Source organism: Diadema antillarum, unplaced genomic scaffold (genome assembly GCF_040938485.1).
Source record: "Diadema antillarum isolate AM-2024a unplaced genomic scaffold, OU_Dant_1.0 seq00000354_RagTag, whole genome shotgun sequence".
Taxonomy (NCBI): domain Eukaryota; kingdom Metazoa; phylum Echinodermata; class Echinoidea; order Diadematoida; family Diadematidae; genus Diadema; species Diadema antillarum.
Window position 1 is genome coordinate 346,420 of NW_027271360.1, and position 18,567 is coordinate 364,986.

Below are 18,567 nucleotides of genomic sequence, written 5' to 3' on the forward strand. Positions count from 1 at the left end.
AAACAGCACAATGGTCTGCTTGCCTTATTTCCAAACTGGCACAGTTGAACCCATTGTGTAAAATACATTGTCCAACAACCAACTAAAGAGCACTCCCAAGGTTTGCACATCAGAGTTAACTGAGGTTTAAACCATTCTAAGATGTGTTTGCCAACTACAACTTCCGCTGGCTGTGTTTTTCGTATCAGTACAGATGTCCCCAAACTGGTACAATGCTCTCAATTTTTCAGAATCCTGGAACCCTCTAAATATGCCACTCGTACAATTTAATGGGAAAAGTCACCTTGTAACACTCTACATGCACCAAGGGTACATCTATTAAAACTTTCAATAGTGCATTACTGCGAATTTCATATCTTCCTCAAATTTATCTATTCTAAAAACTTAACATGAAAAGATAAGCCAGTAGAATGGTAGAAGTTTTATCAAGCTTGGACTTGAATAAGAAAATTTTGAAAATCAACAATTCATGATGTATGTTTCAAATGTAATTTGTGTTTAGGTCCCACATTGCAAGAAAAGTCCCACACTGCAGGACTTTCCCTTCCAAAATGATAAGATAGTGTGGACACTCATACGGACTGACTTCTCCCAGTGTCCCTGCGAAGCTTGTTAAATGTCAAACTGTGGGTCAGGGGACAAATTTGAAGGGGAGATTGACCTCGGCACAATGTAATAAAGTTCTGTGTATACTATTCAGTTTTTATGCATGCTTTGTTAACAAAAGTTGCACTCAACAGACATAAAGCTTGATGGATGCTTGTCCTGCCCAGCAGAAAGTACAATTTGTAAGTGAATTCCTGCTTATAAATGAAGATGGAATATAATGGGAGTGAGCAGGTGAATGAAATGCTTCGTTACTAGGCTGTAGGAAACAAACAAAACATATCTATAAATTGTAATAAGTACAGTTGAACCTCTCTTATCCGGCCTCCCTTTATCCGGATCTCTCTATTATACGGACGCAATCTCGCCGTGATTTTTTTTTAAAAATAATTACGGGAGGAAAGGGGGATTCCCAACTCCTCAAGAACTCCTACACAAACACACATGAATTACATATTACTTCCAACATGATTAACAGGGAAGGATCCAGGAATTCTGTAAAGGGGGGGGGGGTGACTAATATTTCTGGTGCCACTTCCGGATTTCATTTCATTTTTTTTATTTCTTTTGTTTTTAACAAAAAAATAAAGGGGGGCGTGCGCCGGTTGCGCCCCCCTCTGGATCCGCCACTGATTAACATACATTACATCAAATTTTCTTCCAAATTGCTTACCTTCAGACATTTTAACATCCCCAAACATTCCCAAATCATCGCAAGAACATGGACAGATTATGGGCTCGAGTCCTCTCATGTCGCATTGCCACATATAGGTCCATACACAGCCATCGATATGACTAGATAGACATGCATTGTTTCGAGTCATTGGCTGAGCAACGAATGATATTGAACATTCAAAAATTGTTCACACACAGTACACACACAAAGAGAGAGAGGGAGACCATCTAACAATGGCGACCTACAGTCGACTTTGCCGAACCGTGATGATCGAATTTTGAAGCGTAGTTTCGTCGACTCGCACTGTTTATTTTCGAGATCTACTTGATACATTTCTTAATAATTATTTAGGTAAATCATCCCAAGAATTTATAAAAGAAAATGATTTCATTCTTGCAAACACGAACCTCTATTTTGGGGTCTGTTACTGAGTGTAACAATGAAAAGGTTGCAGTATACACATTTACATGTGGTACTACAATGGGCTACATCAGTACATCTGGGTCAATCCATGTCAAATCATCCAGTGCTTGTCACCCGACCCCCTCCGATTTTCTTTAAAATCGCACCAAATGTTCCCCAAAGTGTCTAACGGAAAATCCCAAAACATTTTACCCCAAGGTCAATTGGTTGCTAAGATACAGCCTCACATAGCAACCGGTGCGCATTCAGAAAAATTAGTTAGAAGAAAATTAGGCATTTTTGATCGATTGTGGTGGCATGGATTTTTATGCAAAAGCGTTCATTTTCTGGAAATTGAGAGAACTTTATAGTCTTTGCAAGAAAAACTGACTGTGACGCGAAATTGACTTTTCGTTAACGTTCACGAGGTCACCGAAAATGGTGTTAAATGTTAATTTCCAAAATTTTGATGCCAATTTAGAAGCTAATATCTTCCACATTTCATCACCTTAGGTTCTAAAATATTATGCTGTTGAAGGCTTTGACTTGCTCAGTAATTTTGAAAAAAAATGGCGCATTCATGCCCACCGTTTTTACGGAGAGCGCCCTCAAAGTTGACAAAAATGAAAAATGTGCCGAATTCAAGGTCACGGATCACCCTTCGTCCCACCTAGGAATGGCACCAATTTTTGTGTATTGATAGACATTTACCTATATTATCTTGGGTTACCAAAGAAATTTTGCTCCCGAAATGTTCAATGGCAAATTTACCCTACCGAAAATGGTCATAAACGGCCAAATTCCCATGTAATATCACATATTGGGTTTAGAGGACATTTCAAATGTCCACACTTTCAAGATGAAAAGGCCTAGCCCTGTGATATTTGCAGTAGAGATAGTCTGTTATACATATTTTAGTAATATATACCACAAAACACTTTCATTACATAATAATGACCTTGAAATTTAATCCAAATTTTGATAAAAACGATAAATTGCTCCATTTTCCTCATTGCACTGCATGATTTACATGTTTTGTAACATTTTTCACAGAGCAATATTTCAAGAATTATGAAAGCTGACAGCCTACCACATTAAGGTTCTAAAGTATTTGCGCTCTTTCAGATTTTGTGTCAATTTGATCATGAATGTTATACCCTTGACCTTGAAGTGCTTCTAAAAATAGCTGTAAATTTGTTAATTACAAACCTACACACAATGGCAGGTGTATTATGGCATACTATACTAACTTGTGATTCTTTCACAAACACAAAAGCTTTTTATGGTGTAAATGTATATACTGGAATTAATCTATACATGCTTGCAAGATATGTTACAATTAATTACTTTGTTCTGACAATGACCCTCAATTTCAATCAAAAATGGGGACAGCAATATTTTGTGATTTTGTGTGCATTTCCTATAGAAAACAGTGCTTTGTGGTGAAACTCATAAAAACTTGACCATTTTTTACTATCTATCACTTTGATTAATTTTATTGTAGTTATGTAAGAAAAGTGGGCTGTGACAATTTCCAATTAAAAAAAAAATGGTTTATGATGAAGAAAATAGAAAAACAAAGAAATACATAAGAAATTCCAAAAACAAGAAAATACACAAGAATTGAAATGAATTTGGAAGATTTCATAAGGTACAGAACAAATCCCCCCGAAAAAGAAGACTCTCAGTCCTTTTAATGTGCGTTTCACAGGCTAGAATAAGAGTCTTATTATGTTGGGCGCAATGTCCATAATACGTACTTAAATACAGGTCTTTATGGAAAGGAATAGGCATTTCTCATGATTTTGAAGGTCATAAATCGAGCGTCATTATCAGAACAAAGTAATTGATTTAACATATCTTGCAAGCATGTATAGATTAATTCCAGTATATACATTTACACCATAAAAAGCTTTTGTGTTTGTGAAAGAATCACAAGTATAGCACGCCATAATACACCTGTCACGTGTGTAGGTTTGTAGTTAACAAATTTACAGCTATTTTTAGAAGCACTTCAAGGTCAAGGGTTTAACATTCATGATCAAATTGACACAAGATCTGAAAGAAGAGCACAAATGCTTTAGAACCTTAATGTGGTAGGCTGTCAGCTTTCATAATTCTTGAAATATTGCTCTGTGAAAAGTGTTACAAAACACGTATTACAGTCATTATTGTATGCAGTGCAATGAGGAAAATGGAGCAATTTATTGTTTTTATCAAAATTTTGATTAAATTTCAAGGTCATTATTATGTAATGAAAGTGTTTTGTGGTATATATTACTAAAATATGTATAACAGACTATCCCTACTGCAAATATCACAGGGCTAGGCCTTTTTATCTTGAAAGCCTGGATATTTGAAATGTCCTCTAAACTCAATATGTGATATTACATGGGAATTTGGCCATTTACGACCATTTTCGGTAGGGTAAATTTGCCATTGAACATTTCGGGAGCAAAATTTCTTCGGTAACCCAAGATAATATAGGTAAATGTCTATCAATACACAAAAATTGGTGCCATTCCTAGGTGGGACAAAGGGTGATCCGTGACCTTGAATTCGGCACATTTTTCATTTTTGTCAACTTTGAGGGCACTCTCCGTAAAAACGGTGGGCATGAATGCGCCGATTTTTTTCAAAATTACTGAGCAAGTCAAAGCCTTCAACAGCATAATATTTTAGAACCTAATGTGATGAAATGTGGAAGATATTAACCTCTAAACATGCATCAAAATTTTGGAAATTGACATTTAACAATATTTTCGGTGACCTCGTGAACGTTAACGAAAAGTCAATTTCGCGTCACAGTCAGTTTTTCTTGCAAAGACTATAAAGTTCTCTCAATTTCCAGAAAATGAACACTTTTGCATAAATATCCATGCCACCACAATCAATCAAAAATGCCTAATTGTCCCCGCCGAACGAGTTCGAGCAGGGGACTATGAAACGGGCTCCGTACGTGTGTGTGTCTGTGCATCCGTGCGTCCGTCCGTCCGTGCGTCCGTCCGTGTGTGCGTCCGTGTGTGATCAAAATGTTCAATTTGCTACTTCTCTGTCATTTATGAGCCAATTTTGATTGTTTGCTTTATATGATAGCACTACATGGGAGCATTAAAACTTCTACACAGAATTTCAGTTGTGACCTTTGACCTTGACCTTTGACCTATATTGTACATTTGCTACAAAATGCTACTCCTTCGCCATTTCTAACCCGATTTCGATTCCGTTTGCTTTAAGTGATGGCACTAGGTGAGGGCTTCAAAACTGCTACACAGAATTTTGACCTTTGACTTCTTTGACCTTTGACCTTGATTTTTGACCTATATTGTACATTTTGCTACAAAATGCTACTCCTTCGCCATTTCTAACCCGATTTCGATTCCGTTTGCTTTATATGATGGCACTAGTTGAGGGCTTCAAAACTTCTACACAGAATTTTGACCTTTGACTTCTTTGACCTTTGACCTTGATTTTTGACCTATATTCTGCATTTTGCTACAAAATGCTACTCCTTCGCCATTTCTAACCCGATTTCGATTCCGTTTGCTTTATGTGATAGCACTAGGTGAGGGCTTCAAAACTTCTACACAGAATTTTGACCTTTGTCTTCTTTGACCTTTGACCTTGATTTTTGACCTATATTGTACATTGGCTACAAAATGCTACTCCTTCGCCATTTCTAACCCAATTTCGATTCCATTTGCTTTATGTGATGGCACTAGGTGAGGGCTTCAAAACTTCTACACAGAATTTTGACCTTTGACTTCTTTGACCTTTGACCTTGATTTTTTACCTATATTGCACATTTTGTTACAAAATGCTACTTCCGGCGGGGACATATATTACGCACCGCGTAATTTCTACTTTTCCTTGTTTTCTTTTAACTAATTTTTCTGAATGCGCACCGGTTGCTATGTGAGGCTGTATCTTAGCAACCAATTGACCTTGGGGCAAAATATTTTTGGATTTTCCGTCAGACACTTTGGGGAACATTTGGTGCGATTTTAAAGAAAATCGGAGGGGGTCGGGTGACAACTTTTCTGAAAATTGGATGATTTGACGTGGATTGACCCATGTGTATGTATATAGTACATGTATAAAGCATTGAGTCTCCCGTATCCAGCCAAATCCCTTATCCGGATGAGCCCCGGTCCCGACTTGTCCGGATACGAGAGGTTCAACTGTAGTACAGAAACAGTCTATTGATAGCACCCAGCTGATGATTCTGCACTTGCGTGCATGCTGGTATCAAAAACAGCTAGCCCTGAATTGCCCCAGCTTGGCGACAGATGAGACAGTAGTGTGGACTGTCGGTCATTAAAGGAAAGACAAGATCTGCCCTTGTGATCCTGGACCTACAGTACATGTACACGTACATAGCGTAAATGCAGGCATCTCTCAAAGAATCACCATAATGCCCATAATTGTATTGAAATCTGTTACCAACCAGCCAAAAATACCATAATCAGCTGTTGGTATCAACACTATACTCATTCAGTTGTTGTTGGATATCACTGTCATCACCATAGTTATATGTCATACACATCATTATCACAATCTCATCATTATCATTACACTACAGTCAATATCATCATGATTACATCAGTATCCTATCATTAATTACTGAATGAATACCATAATTATCGTTATTATGACCATGGCTGGCGGAACTGTGGGGGCCATGGGGGCTCGGTGCTTTTTGTGCACCATACAAAGGAATACATTTTTGTATAAGGTGTCATCACTTTGGGCCCCCACACTTTTTTTAATCCGGAAGTCCGGAAGTACGCAAGTGGCACTAAATAGAAATAGACAGAGATTTTGAAGTGTAAGGTGGTATGTTTTTTCACTTGAAGACCTTTTTTTGTATTTGCTTGTTAGCTGAAGAAACCCGGAAATGGAAGGGAAGAGACGAGCTGAGGACTTTTTTTTTTTTGCTTGTTAGCTCATGAAACCTTGAAGTGGGCCCCAACACTTCTGAAAACGCTCCACCGGCCCTGTGACATTATCATCACTGCAGTAATTGCTACCCTCAAATACATGTACTTCATCATGATCGTAATCATATTTACCATTATAACTACAATCAATATCATAACGTAACTGCTCTTACCTGCCATGTCCAGATTGGACTTTGCCACAGTGAGGAATTTCTCATCAACAGCCAGAATCTCTTCAATGAGGATGCGGGAGTGATTGACTGGGAGGTCTCGCCTCTTCGCCGTAGCAAGTCTGGCCAGAACAGCCTGTGAAAGCAGCTTCTCGGTGAACTCTGCTGCAAACTGTTGAAATGCAGGTCAAAAAGTGTTGGACTTACAGTTTGTATGTTCATGGTAGACCTCTCCTTGCTGTTAGAAAATTTGAGGATCACTACACAGCCCTGTGCTTCAGAGGTACACTGTATCCCTACCATTCAGAGACAGCAACCCTTTTTTTTTCTGAAGAAATTTTCACAATTGCTGACATTGATGGTGTACAGCCATATACAATGTACAGATTTGTACATTATGTGTACTGGAATTGGATGCATTGCATAGACACAATGTTGGCACAATGTAATAGACCAGTTCTGTATAAGTATTCAGATTTTATGCAAGCTTTGTCCACAAAAGTTGCCCTCAACAAACACAAAGCTTGGTGGATACTTGATGGATTAAATTTTCTTAATTGCTGACATTGATGGTGTACAGAGCTACATGTGTACTGGAATTGGATGCATTGACATTGTGTAGACACATTGTTGGCACAATGTGTAATAGACCAGTTCTGTGTACCAGTATACGTATTCAGATTTTATGCATGATTTGTTCACAAAAGTTGCCCTCAACAAACACAAAGCTTTTGTACTTGTACATCATTAACTTTTGTGAATCTTGGATCCTCGTGAAATCAATGCAAGTTTCATGAATGTACAAAAATTCTGGTGTTACAGTACCTGGTAACTAGTGATGTGCATCCCACTGTGTGTCAGAAGATATCATCAACCCTTCATGGCAGAGGAATCCTGCATCATACCCAATTGTACAGCATTTCAACAAATTGAGTTTGCAATAGTTTACTACAGACATGCCTGCTACCAGGTATTTGTAATGAATGCTTGCCCGGGACAAAAATCCAAGTTTGGCAAGTATTTAGGAACAGTGAGAAAGAAATGCTTGTGCTAAATGGGCAAGCAAAAGATATTTGAAGTCACTTTTTTTTCCACCCTCAAACCCTTGAAGTCCACCATACTGACTGTGTATTGTGTACTAGTAGTGATGCATTTCAGCAACTTTCCAATTGCTAGATGGGAAGAAGTCCAAATGCAATGCAATGCCAAGTCCTGATTGATTCAAGTTTGTTAATCCGATGTATTTTTTATGAGCAAACCAAGGTACTGTTTTTGTAGATATGATTCAAATGATTATACTTCATAAAACCCTGAACAAGCAAGTGATTTTCCGGGTACATCATCTTCTTACATGTATATATTTGGACTTTCTTTTCAGGCAAGTGAAATTCATGCACGAGCAAGTGTTCCACAACAATGTGAAAATCTGCTTGACCAACTGGGTGAGTGCTGCTAGTAAAAAAAAAATGGGTTTTTTTTAGCACTCTGAGACATGTAAAACAATTGTACACTACAGCCTCAATTCACGAAGGTGGTACAATTGAAACCATGGTTCCAACCATAGTTTATGCAAATTTCTTCTGCATAATTAATACGATTTACAGACTGCGTCTGCTAGCATACATGTTGTATGACAAGTTATAGCAAACGCGCACTGATACCCACATACCGTACATCATGTATCAAAGGTGTACGCCTATTTCATGCTTATTTTAGACCATGGTCCAAGTTTAAACCATCTTTGTGAATTCAGGCCTACAATGTATGTTTGTGCACCTTGTGTACACTGTACCTGCTTGTGCACTTATGCACAAGTCTCAGGCTCTCTTTAACCCATTGAAGACTAAAGTCCTGAGTACAGGTATATTCGGGCAGGAGTCTATGGAAAATGCCTGTTACAGCAAAATCAGCTCATCCTCAATGGGTTAATGCTATTGTGTGTTTCATGTATAAACCACAAATGTCGTTATGGTGACTGGTATGCCTCCATCATAATGATTACATTGTACAATTTGCAGTTCTCCCAAGAAGTCTACAGTACATGGTTATACGTCTTGACAATGTGTGATGACAGTTTCACAGAACTGGCATAAAATTGAAATGACATGTTTGTCACAAATGTGTTGATTGTTCACTTTCCTTGCTTAAGAGGGCAGGCATTTGGGAATTGAGGATTTCTCCCTGACCTTTGAACTTTTTAAATAAAGTTTATGCAATGACTAATCTCAAATGTGTGGAAAAAAGTGTAAAATTAAACATTTTGATCTGGCCTTTGACCTGGACCTTTGACCCCATGACCCTAAAATTACCCAGGGAATCACTGTCAGGCAGTACATGCATGTGCACTACATGTACATGAAGGTATAAGTTCTATACGGTACTAAGTTTCATGATGATACCTTGAGCCACTTCTGAGATATGGAGGAAGTGAAATTTAGCATTTTACATTGTAGGCTCATTGAGGATCAAAATGGGAAATGTCTGTTGTAACACCTACAGTAGTACACATTGTATGTCATCAGCTTCCAGCTGCACAGTGTCTTGACAAAGCAAAGCTTGCGTTTTATAGTGCATGCACACTGTACATGTATGTAAACTGCCAGTATGTGCAGCTTGAACTCCCAAATTCATTGACCTTATATGCCAAAATATCAAAAATCCTTCAAAAATCCACTGAAAATCCTAGATCATTACCAAAATTTAATCATCTGTCCCTCATGTCATTATATCAAACATTACTTTTCCTGCAAGTTTCATTGAAATGGGCATCCTATTCATTTTTAACAGCCAATGTCAATGCTTTCATACTACAGCAATGTTCTGAATATAATCATAACTGTACATGATACAATATTGTATTTTACATTAACCCCTACTACAGGTACTGACTTGGCATGGCGCACAAGGCATAAACACTTCTACAGAGAAACACAAACTGGAGAGAAAAAGATTCTTTGTAGGTACTTCAAAATGTGCATGATCTGTACAACACAATTCAAAACAGATTTCAACTAGAATTATCACTGAAGGTGATTAATACCCCCGCCCCTAGTGTTGTTTTATAGTATGTGATGTCATGAGGGCAATGACGTTAATACCAAGTTTGTGCACTTGTCGAATTGGAAACAGAATAATTTTAGTTTACTGTACAATTACAGAGTTGACACTGAGTATAAAACCTCTGGACAGCAAATGGAAATATGCTTTCCCCCAGCATCACTACACTTAAAGACCATCATACACACCAAATTTGACCTTCATAGCTTGAGTGATTTATTTTGATACAAAAATGAGTGGTTACCATGGCAACACATTTTCCTTAAACTATCACATTGGTGTCTTCCAAAACTACACTTCTAGATCATGATACATACTAAATTTGACTTTATTTGCTTGAATGATGGAAAAGTTATTCAATCCTCAAGGTTTTGGTAAAATTGTGGTACTATGGCAACAGTTTGTGTGACAAACACAAAAATTATGTGTTCCACATCTATACCTCAGGGCCATGATGCCTACCAAATTTGGTTTCAATTGCTTGAAAACTGTGGAAGAAGTTCACTCCACAGGATTAAAAAAAAAATAAAGTTACCATGGCAATGCATTGTCCGATACAAATACAAAGGACACTTTGCAAAACTACACTTAAAGAGCATCATACACACTAAATTTCACCTTCATAGATTAAATGGTTCAATTTGATATAAAAATGAGTGGTTACCGTGGCAACACATTTTTCTTATATTAACACATTGGTATCTTGCATTTTAACTACACCTCCCAATCATCATACATACTAAATTTGACCTTAAAGGGATCGTATAGTTGTGGTTGAGACCTAATTTCAGGTTTCTAACATTTTTTGGTGAGATAATGAGAAACCTCTTATGAAATATGAAAGAGCATTTCATCTGTTGAGAATGAGAAGGGCTTTAAGTCTTCTCGAACACTATGGGTTTTGTGGTCACTTAACGCCCTTATCACTCTCAACCGACCAATTTTAATTCCATGAGGAATTCAACGTTTATTTGATCCAAATGCAAAGTCCAAATGCAATGCAATGCCAAGTCATGATTGAGCCAAGTTTGTTAATCCGATGTATTTTTTATGAGCAAACCAAGGTACTGTTTTTGTAGATATGATTCAAATGATTATACTTCATAAAACCCTGAACAAGCAAGTGATTTTCTGGGTACATCATCTTCTTACATGTATATATTTGGACTTTCTTTTCAGGCAAGTGAAATTCATGCACGAGCAAGTGTTCCACAACAATGTGAAAATCTGCTTGACCAACTGGGTGAGTGCTGCTAGTAAAAAAAAAAATGGTTTTTTTTAGCACTCTGAGACATGTACAACAATTGTACACTACAGCCTCAATTCACGAAGGTGGTACAATTGAAACCATGGTTTCAACCATAGTTTATGCAAATTTCTTCTGCATAATTAATGCGATTTACAGACTGCGTATGCTAGCATACATGTTGTATGACAAGTTATAGCAAACGCGCACTGATACCCACATACATCATGTATCAAAGGTGTACGCCTATTTCATGCTTATTTTAGACCATGGTCTAAGTTTAAACCATCTTTGTGAATTCAGGCCTACAAAGTATGTTTGTGCACCTTGTGTACACTGTACCTGCTTGTGCACTTATGCACAAGTCTCAGGCTCTCTTTAACCCATTGAAGACTTAAGTCCTGAGTACAGGTATACTCGGGCAGGAGTCTGTGGAAAATGCCTGTTACAGCAAAATCAGCTCATCCTCAATGGGTTAATGCTATTGTGTGTTTCATGTATAAACCACAAATGTCGTTATGGTGACTGGTATGCCTCCATCATAATGATTACATTGTACAATTTGCAGTTCTCCCAAGAAGTCTACAGTACATTATATACGTCTTGACAATGTGTGATGACAGTTTCACATAACTGGCAAAAAATTGAAATGACATGTTTGTCACAAATGTGTTGATTGTTCACTTTCCTTGCTTAAGAGGGCAGGCATTTGGGAATTGAGGATTTCTCCCTGACCTTTGAACTTTTTAAATAAAGTTTATGCAATGACTAATCTCAAATGTGTGGAAAAAAGTGTAAAATTAAACATTTTGATCTGGCCTTTGACCTGGACCTTTTGACCCCATGACCCTAAAATTACCCAGGGAATCACTGTCAGGCAGTACATGCATGTGCACTACATGTACATGAAGGTATAAGTTCTATACGGTACTAAGTTTCATGATGATACCTTGAGCCACTTCTGAGATATGGAGGAAGTGAAATTTAGCATTTTACATTGTAGGCTCATTGAGGATCAAAATGGGAAATGTCTGTTGTAACACCTACAGTAGTACACATTGTATGTCATCAGCTTCCAGCTGCACAGTGTCTTGACAAAGCAAAGCTTGCGTTTTATAGTGCATGCACACTGTACATGTATGTAAACTGCCAGTATGTGCAGCTTGAACTCCCAAATTCATTGACCTTATATGCCAAAATATCAAAAATCCTTCAAAAATCCATTGAAAATCCTAGATCATTACCAAAATTTAATCATCTGTCCCTCATGTCATTATATCAAACATTACTTTTCCTGCAAGTTTCATTGAAATGGGCATCCTATTCATTTTTAACAGCCAATGTCAATGCTTTCATACTGCAGCAATGTTCTGAATATAATCATAACTGTACATGATACAATATTGTATTTTACATTAACCCCTACTACAGGTACTGACTTGGCATGGCGCACAAGGCATAAACACTTCTACAGAGAAACACAAACTGGAGAGAAAAAGATTCTTTGTAGGTACTTCAAAATGTGCATGATCTGTACAACACAATTCAAAACAGATTTCAACTAGAATTATCACTGAAGGTGATTAATACCCCCGCCCCTAGTGTTGTTTTATAGTATGTGATGTCATGAGGGCAATGACGTTAATACCAAGTTTGTGCACTTGTTGAATTGGAAACAGAATAATTTTAGTTTACTGTACAATTACAGAGTTGACACTGAGTATAAAACCTCTGGACAGCAAATGGAAATATGCTTTCCCCCAGCATCACTACACTTAGAGACCATCATACACACCAAATTTGACCTTCATAGCTTGAATGATTTATTTTGATACAAAAATGAGTGGTTACCATGGCAACACATTTTCCTTAAACTATCACATTGGTGTCTTCCAAAACTACACTTCTAGATCATGATACATACTAAATTTGACTTTAATTGCTTGAATGATGGAAAAGTTATTCAATCCTCAAGGTTTTGGTAAAATTGTGGTACCATGGCAACAGTTTGTGTGACAAACACAAAAATTATGTGTTCCACATCTATACCTCAGGGCCATGATGCCTACCAAATTTGGTTTCAATTGCTTGAAAACTGTGGAAGAAGTTCACTCCACAGGATTTAAAAAAAAAATAAAGTTACCATGGCAATGCATTGTCCGATACAAATACACAGGACACTTTGCAAAACTACACTTAAAGAGCATCATACACACCAAATTTCACCTTCATAGATTAAATGGTTCAATTTGATATAAAAATGAGTGGTTACCGTGGCAACACATTTTTCTTATATTAACACATTGGTGTCTTGCATTTTAACTACACCTCCCAATCATCATACATACTAAATTTGACCTTAAAGGGATCGTATAGTTGTGGTTGAGACCTAATTTCGGGTTTCTAACATTTTTTGGCGAGATAATGAGAAACCTCTTATGAAATATGAAAGAGCATTTCATCTGTTGAGAATGAGAAGGGCTTTAAGTCTTCTCGAACACTATGGGTTTTGTGGTCACTTAACGCCCTTATCATTCTCAACCGACGAATTTTAATTCCATGAGGAATTCCACATTTATGTGATGAAAATTGGTTTTGAAATGGCTGAGATATCCAAAACAGAGCGATTCTAGTAAAGTGTGGACCCCACCTTTTCTTGCGATCGCTTTGTTGTACAGTTGAACCTCTCATATCCGGACAAGTCGGGACCGGGGCTCATCCGGATAAGGGATTTGGACGGATACGGGAGACTCAATGCTTTATACATGTACAGTTGAACCTCTCGTATCCGGACAAGTCGGGACCGGGGCTCATCCGGATAAGGGATTTGGCCGGATACGGGAGACTCAATGCTTTATACATGTACATATACATACACAAGTACTGATGTAGCCCATTGTAGTACCACATGTAGTAATGTGTATACTGCAACCTTTTCATTGTTACATTTGGGGATGTTTGGGGATGTTAAAATGTCTGAGGGTAAGCAATTTGGAAGGAAATTTGATGTAATGTATGTTAATCATGTTGGAAGTAATATGTAATTCATGTGTATTTGTGTAGGAGTTCTCAAGGAGTTGGGAATCCCCCTTTCCTCCCGTAATTATATATATTAAAAAAAATCACGGCGAGATTGCGTCCGTATAATAGAGAGATCCGGATAAAGGGAGGCCGGATAATAGAGGTTCAACTGTACATATATATACACATGTACTGATGTAGCCCATTGTAGTACCACATGTAGTAATGTGTATACTGCAACCTTTTCATTGTTACACTCGGTAACAGACCCCAAAATAGAGGTTCGTGTTTGCAAGAATGAAATCATTTTCATTTATAAATTCTTGGGATGATTTACCTAAATAATTATTAAGAAATGTATCAAGTAGATCTTGAAAATAAACAGTACGGGTCGATGAAACTACGCTTCAAAATTCGATCATCACGGCTCGGCAAAGTCGACTGTAGGTCGCCATTGTTAGATGGTCTCCCTCTCTCTCTTTGTGTGTGTACTGTGTGTGAACAATTTTTGAGTGTTCAATATCATTCGTTGCTCAGCCAATGACTCGAAACAATGCATGTCTACCTAGTCATATCGACGGCTGTGTATGGACCTATATTTGGCAATGCGATATGAGAGGACTCGAGCGCATAATCTGTCCACGTTCTTGCGATGATTTGGGGATGTTTGGGGATGTTAAAATGTCTGAAGGTAAGCAATTTGGAAGGAAATTTGATGTAATGTATGTTAATCATGTTGGAAGTAATATGTAATTCATGTGTGTTTGTGTAAGAGTTCTCAAGGAGTTTGGAATCCCCCTTTCCTCCCGTAATTATTTTTTTTTAAAGTCACGGCGAGATTGCATCCGTATAATAGAGAGATCCGGATAAAGGGAGGCCGGATAAGAGAGGTTCAACTGTACTTTGTTTTGGGATGTTTCAGTCATTCCTAACCTGATTTTCATCAAATAAACTTTGAATTCCTCTTAAAATGGTATGCTCTGTACTATTTCATTTGAAGTGTTTTCTTAGTATCTCGCAAAAAGTTCAAAGCCCAATTCTCATCTCCACCAATACTGTACCATCCCTTTAATTGCGTGAATGATGTATAAGTTATTCAATCCTCAAGGTTTTGGTAAAATTATGGTTACCATGGCAACACTTTGTCCGACAAACACAAAAATTATGTGTTCCACATCTATGCCTCAAGGCCATAATGCCTACCAAATTTGATTTCAATCGCTTCAAAACTGTGGAAGTTGTTCACTCCACAAGATTTCGAAGAAAACATGCGGTTACCATGGCAATGCTTTGTCAAGTACAAACACAAAGAGTGTCTTGCGTAACTACACCTATAGATCATCATAGATACCAATTTTGAAATTGATTGCTTAAATACTATGGAAGTAATTCAATCCACAAGGTTTTGGTAAAATTATGGTTACCATGGCAACGCATTGTCCGACAAACACAAAAACATGTCTTGCACATCTATACCTCAATATCATCGTTTACCCTAAGTTTCATTTAAATTGCTTCAAAACTGTGGGAGGAATTCGTGACGCAAGATTTTGCAACAGACTGACCGACCGACCGCCCGACCGCCCAACCAAGATCACAGTGATTCCTATTATATACCCCCTTCACACTAAGTGTGGCGGGGGTATGATTACTGCATGAAGATGCACAGTTCTCTTCACAATTTCCAGCATTCCTTTAAAACATTTTCTTTCTTTTTTTCTAGACAAACATGTAAAATCATAATTACTGAAACATTCACTGCCATATTCGTGATCTCTAGGCGGTTGTTTTTCAAGGCGTACATCCACACTGTGAATCAGCCTGCAATGATAAATGGCACACATTTAAACAATTAGATGGCCCCACAGGAACTATATTTGTAGATAGAAAATTAGAATTTAGAAATGCTTTTAGAGTCCTGTCTGTCAAGAGGCCAGCAGAAGCCAAAAAGAGCATTGTCTACAATTTGGCAGAGTGATATGAAAGATCCATTTTATAAACTGAAACATATGTGACATTCCAATTTGACCACATTTTATTCTTTACATTACAGGCCATTGTAAATATTGAATACCAGTACAATGTACATCCGTACACCCAATGTGGTACAGTGCTGTGTAGGCCCTAATGCTTTTTGCTTGATGATGTACAGTGTATGATGCTGAGTGATTTAGTATTTTGGATTGTTAATCTTTTTAAATACTTTTTTTGTCAGCAAGATTATTAAATAGTTGCAGTCAGTGCACACACTGCAAGTACAATGTATCACCTTAATTTTGTATTAAAAATAAGAATGGGATATATCAAGTATGTAGTAGAATACCGGTACTTGAAGTGTGCATCTTCTTCCTCTTCTTCTTCTTTAGAAATATGTGATACAAGTTTTTTACAACTGTAGATTTTGTTTTCATTAATTTTGTACACGCATAGAAACTACCGGTATCTTATGGTATTATGCGTTTCTAAGAACTGATTATTATTATTATTATTCTCTTCTTTTTGTTCCTCTTCTTTTCCAGTCATGGGGAATGGAGGTCTTACTGATCCATTACAGCTGACTATCAACACATTGATGGTCTATAAATTCAAGCACTGTTATGAAGCAACGGCGTAAATCCGTACTGAGGAGTGGGGGGGATGATCGGCGATAGTCACCATTACCACGATTACAAGCCCATAACTGGACCGGCGCAGCCTTGGGAGGGATGGGGTGGAGAAGCCTGGTGCTCCCCCCCCCCCCCCCTCAACACACACACACACACACAGACACACACACACACACACACACACAAACACACACACACACACATACAGACACACAGTGGCGTACCGTGGGTCAAGACATTGGGGGGGGCACCTCGTGGAATAGTAATTTTGAGGGTGTGTATGCTTATGCGTGCTTGCGTGTGTATGTGTGTGTGCGCGTGTGTGCGTGCACTGTCAGTCTGCAAACTTAATGGGGACTACAATACATAACGATATGTCAAACATTCCACAGCGCAGTCATTGAGCAACATTGTAAGTTTTTCAGAATGACGGTGTGAAACAACAAATTACTTGGAGCAACATCAGGAGAATTGCATAAAAATTAAATGCTAGCGAGCGTTGAAAATTTTGACATTTTACAGTACAAAAACTGCCGTTTGTAGCGATATTTTTTCGCTTTCAAAATTAAGGGGGTTGTGCACCGGGCTCAACTGCTAGGAATTATCGGCACGACATCAGGAGATTAGCATAACGATTAAATGCGAGCGAGCTTGAAAATTTTGACATTTTACAGTCCAAATACTGCCGTTTGTAATTATATTTTTTTCGCTTTGGATATTAAGAAGGAGGGGAGGGGGCGCACTGGGCGCAACTGCTGGCAATTACTGGCAACAACATCAGGAGAATGGCATAACGATTAAATGCGAGCGAGCGGAGCGAGCGAGCTTGAAATTTTGACATTTTTACAGTCCCAAAACTGCAGTTTGTAGCTATATTTTTTTGCTTTGGAAATTAAGGGGGGCGCAACGAGCGTAACTGCTGCCAGTTACTGGCAGCAACATCGGGAGAATAGCATAACGATTAAATGCGAGCGAGCGAAGCGAACGAGCTTGAAAATTTTGACATTCTAAAACCACAAAACTGCCGTCTGTAGCTATACTTATTCGCTTTGGAAATTAAGTGGGGGGGGGGCGCACCGGGCCCAACTGCTGACGATTACTGGCGGCAACATCGGTAGAATAGCATAGCAATTAAATGCCAGCGAGCGAAGCGAGCGAGCTTGAAAATTTTGACATTTTACAGTCCCCAAACTGCCGTTTGTAGCTATATATTTTATCGCTTTGGATATTAAGGGGGGGGGCGCACCCGGCGCAACTGCTGACAATTACTGGCATCAACATCAGGAGAATAGCATAACGATTAAATGCGAGCGAGCGGGCTTGAAAATTTTGACATTTTACAGTCGCAAAACTACCGTTTGTAGCTTTATTTTTTCGCTTTGGAAATTAAGGGGGGCGCGACAGGCGCAACTGCTGCCAGTTACTGGCAGCAACATCAGGAGACTGGCATAACGATTAATGCGAGCGAGCAAAGCCAGCGAGCTTCAAATTTTTGACATTTTAAAGTCCCAAAACTACCGTTTGATAGCTAATGGTAGGCCTACATTTTCGCTTTGGAAATTAAGGGGGCGCACTGGGTGCAACTGTGGGCAATTACTGGCAGCAACATCGGGAGAATAGCATTGCGATTAAATGCGAGCGAGCGAAGCGAGCGAGCTTGAAAATTTTGACATTTTACAGTACAAAAACTGCCGTTTGTAGCTACATTTTTTTTCGTCTTTGAAATTAAGGGGGGCGCAACGGGCGAAACTGCTGTCAGTTACTGGTAGCAATATCAGAATCAGGCATAACGATTAAATGCGAGCGAGCGAAGCGAGCGAGCTTGGAAATTTTGACATTTTAC

The 18,567-nt window shown here is 38.3% G+C and overlaps 1 protein-coding gene across 1 annotated transcript in view; it reads right to left on the reverse strand.

Moving 5' to 3' along the window:
- Window positions 1-18,567, reverse strand: part of LOC139731053 (protein phosphatase 1L-like) — a 51,971-nt gene that overhangs the window by 9,525 nt on the left and 23,879 nt on the right. Inside the window, exon 2 of the mRNA XM_071641930.1 lies at window positions 6,798-6,966. Coding sequence (XP_071498031.1) covers window positions 6,798-6,966 — 169 coding nt within the window. The remainder of the gene's footprint in view (window positions 1-6,797; window positions 6,967-18,567) is intronic.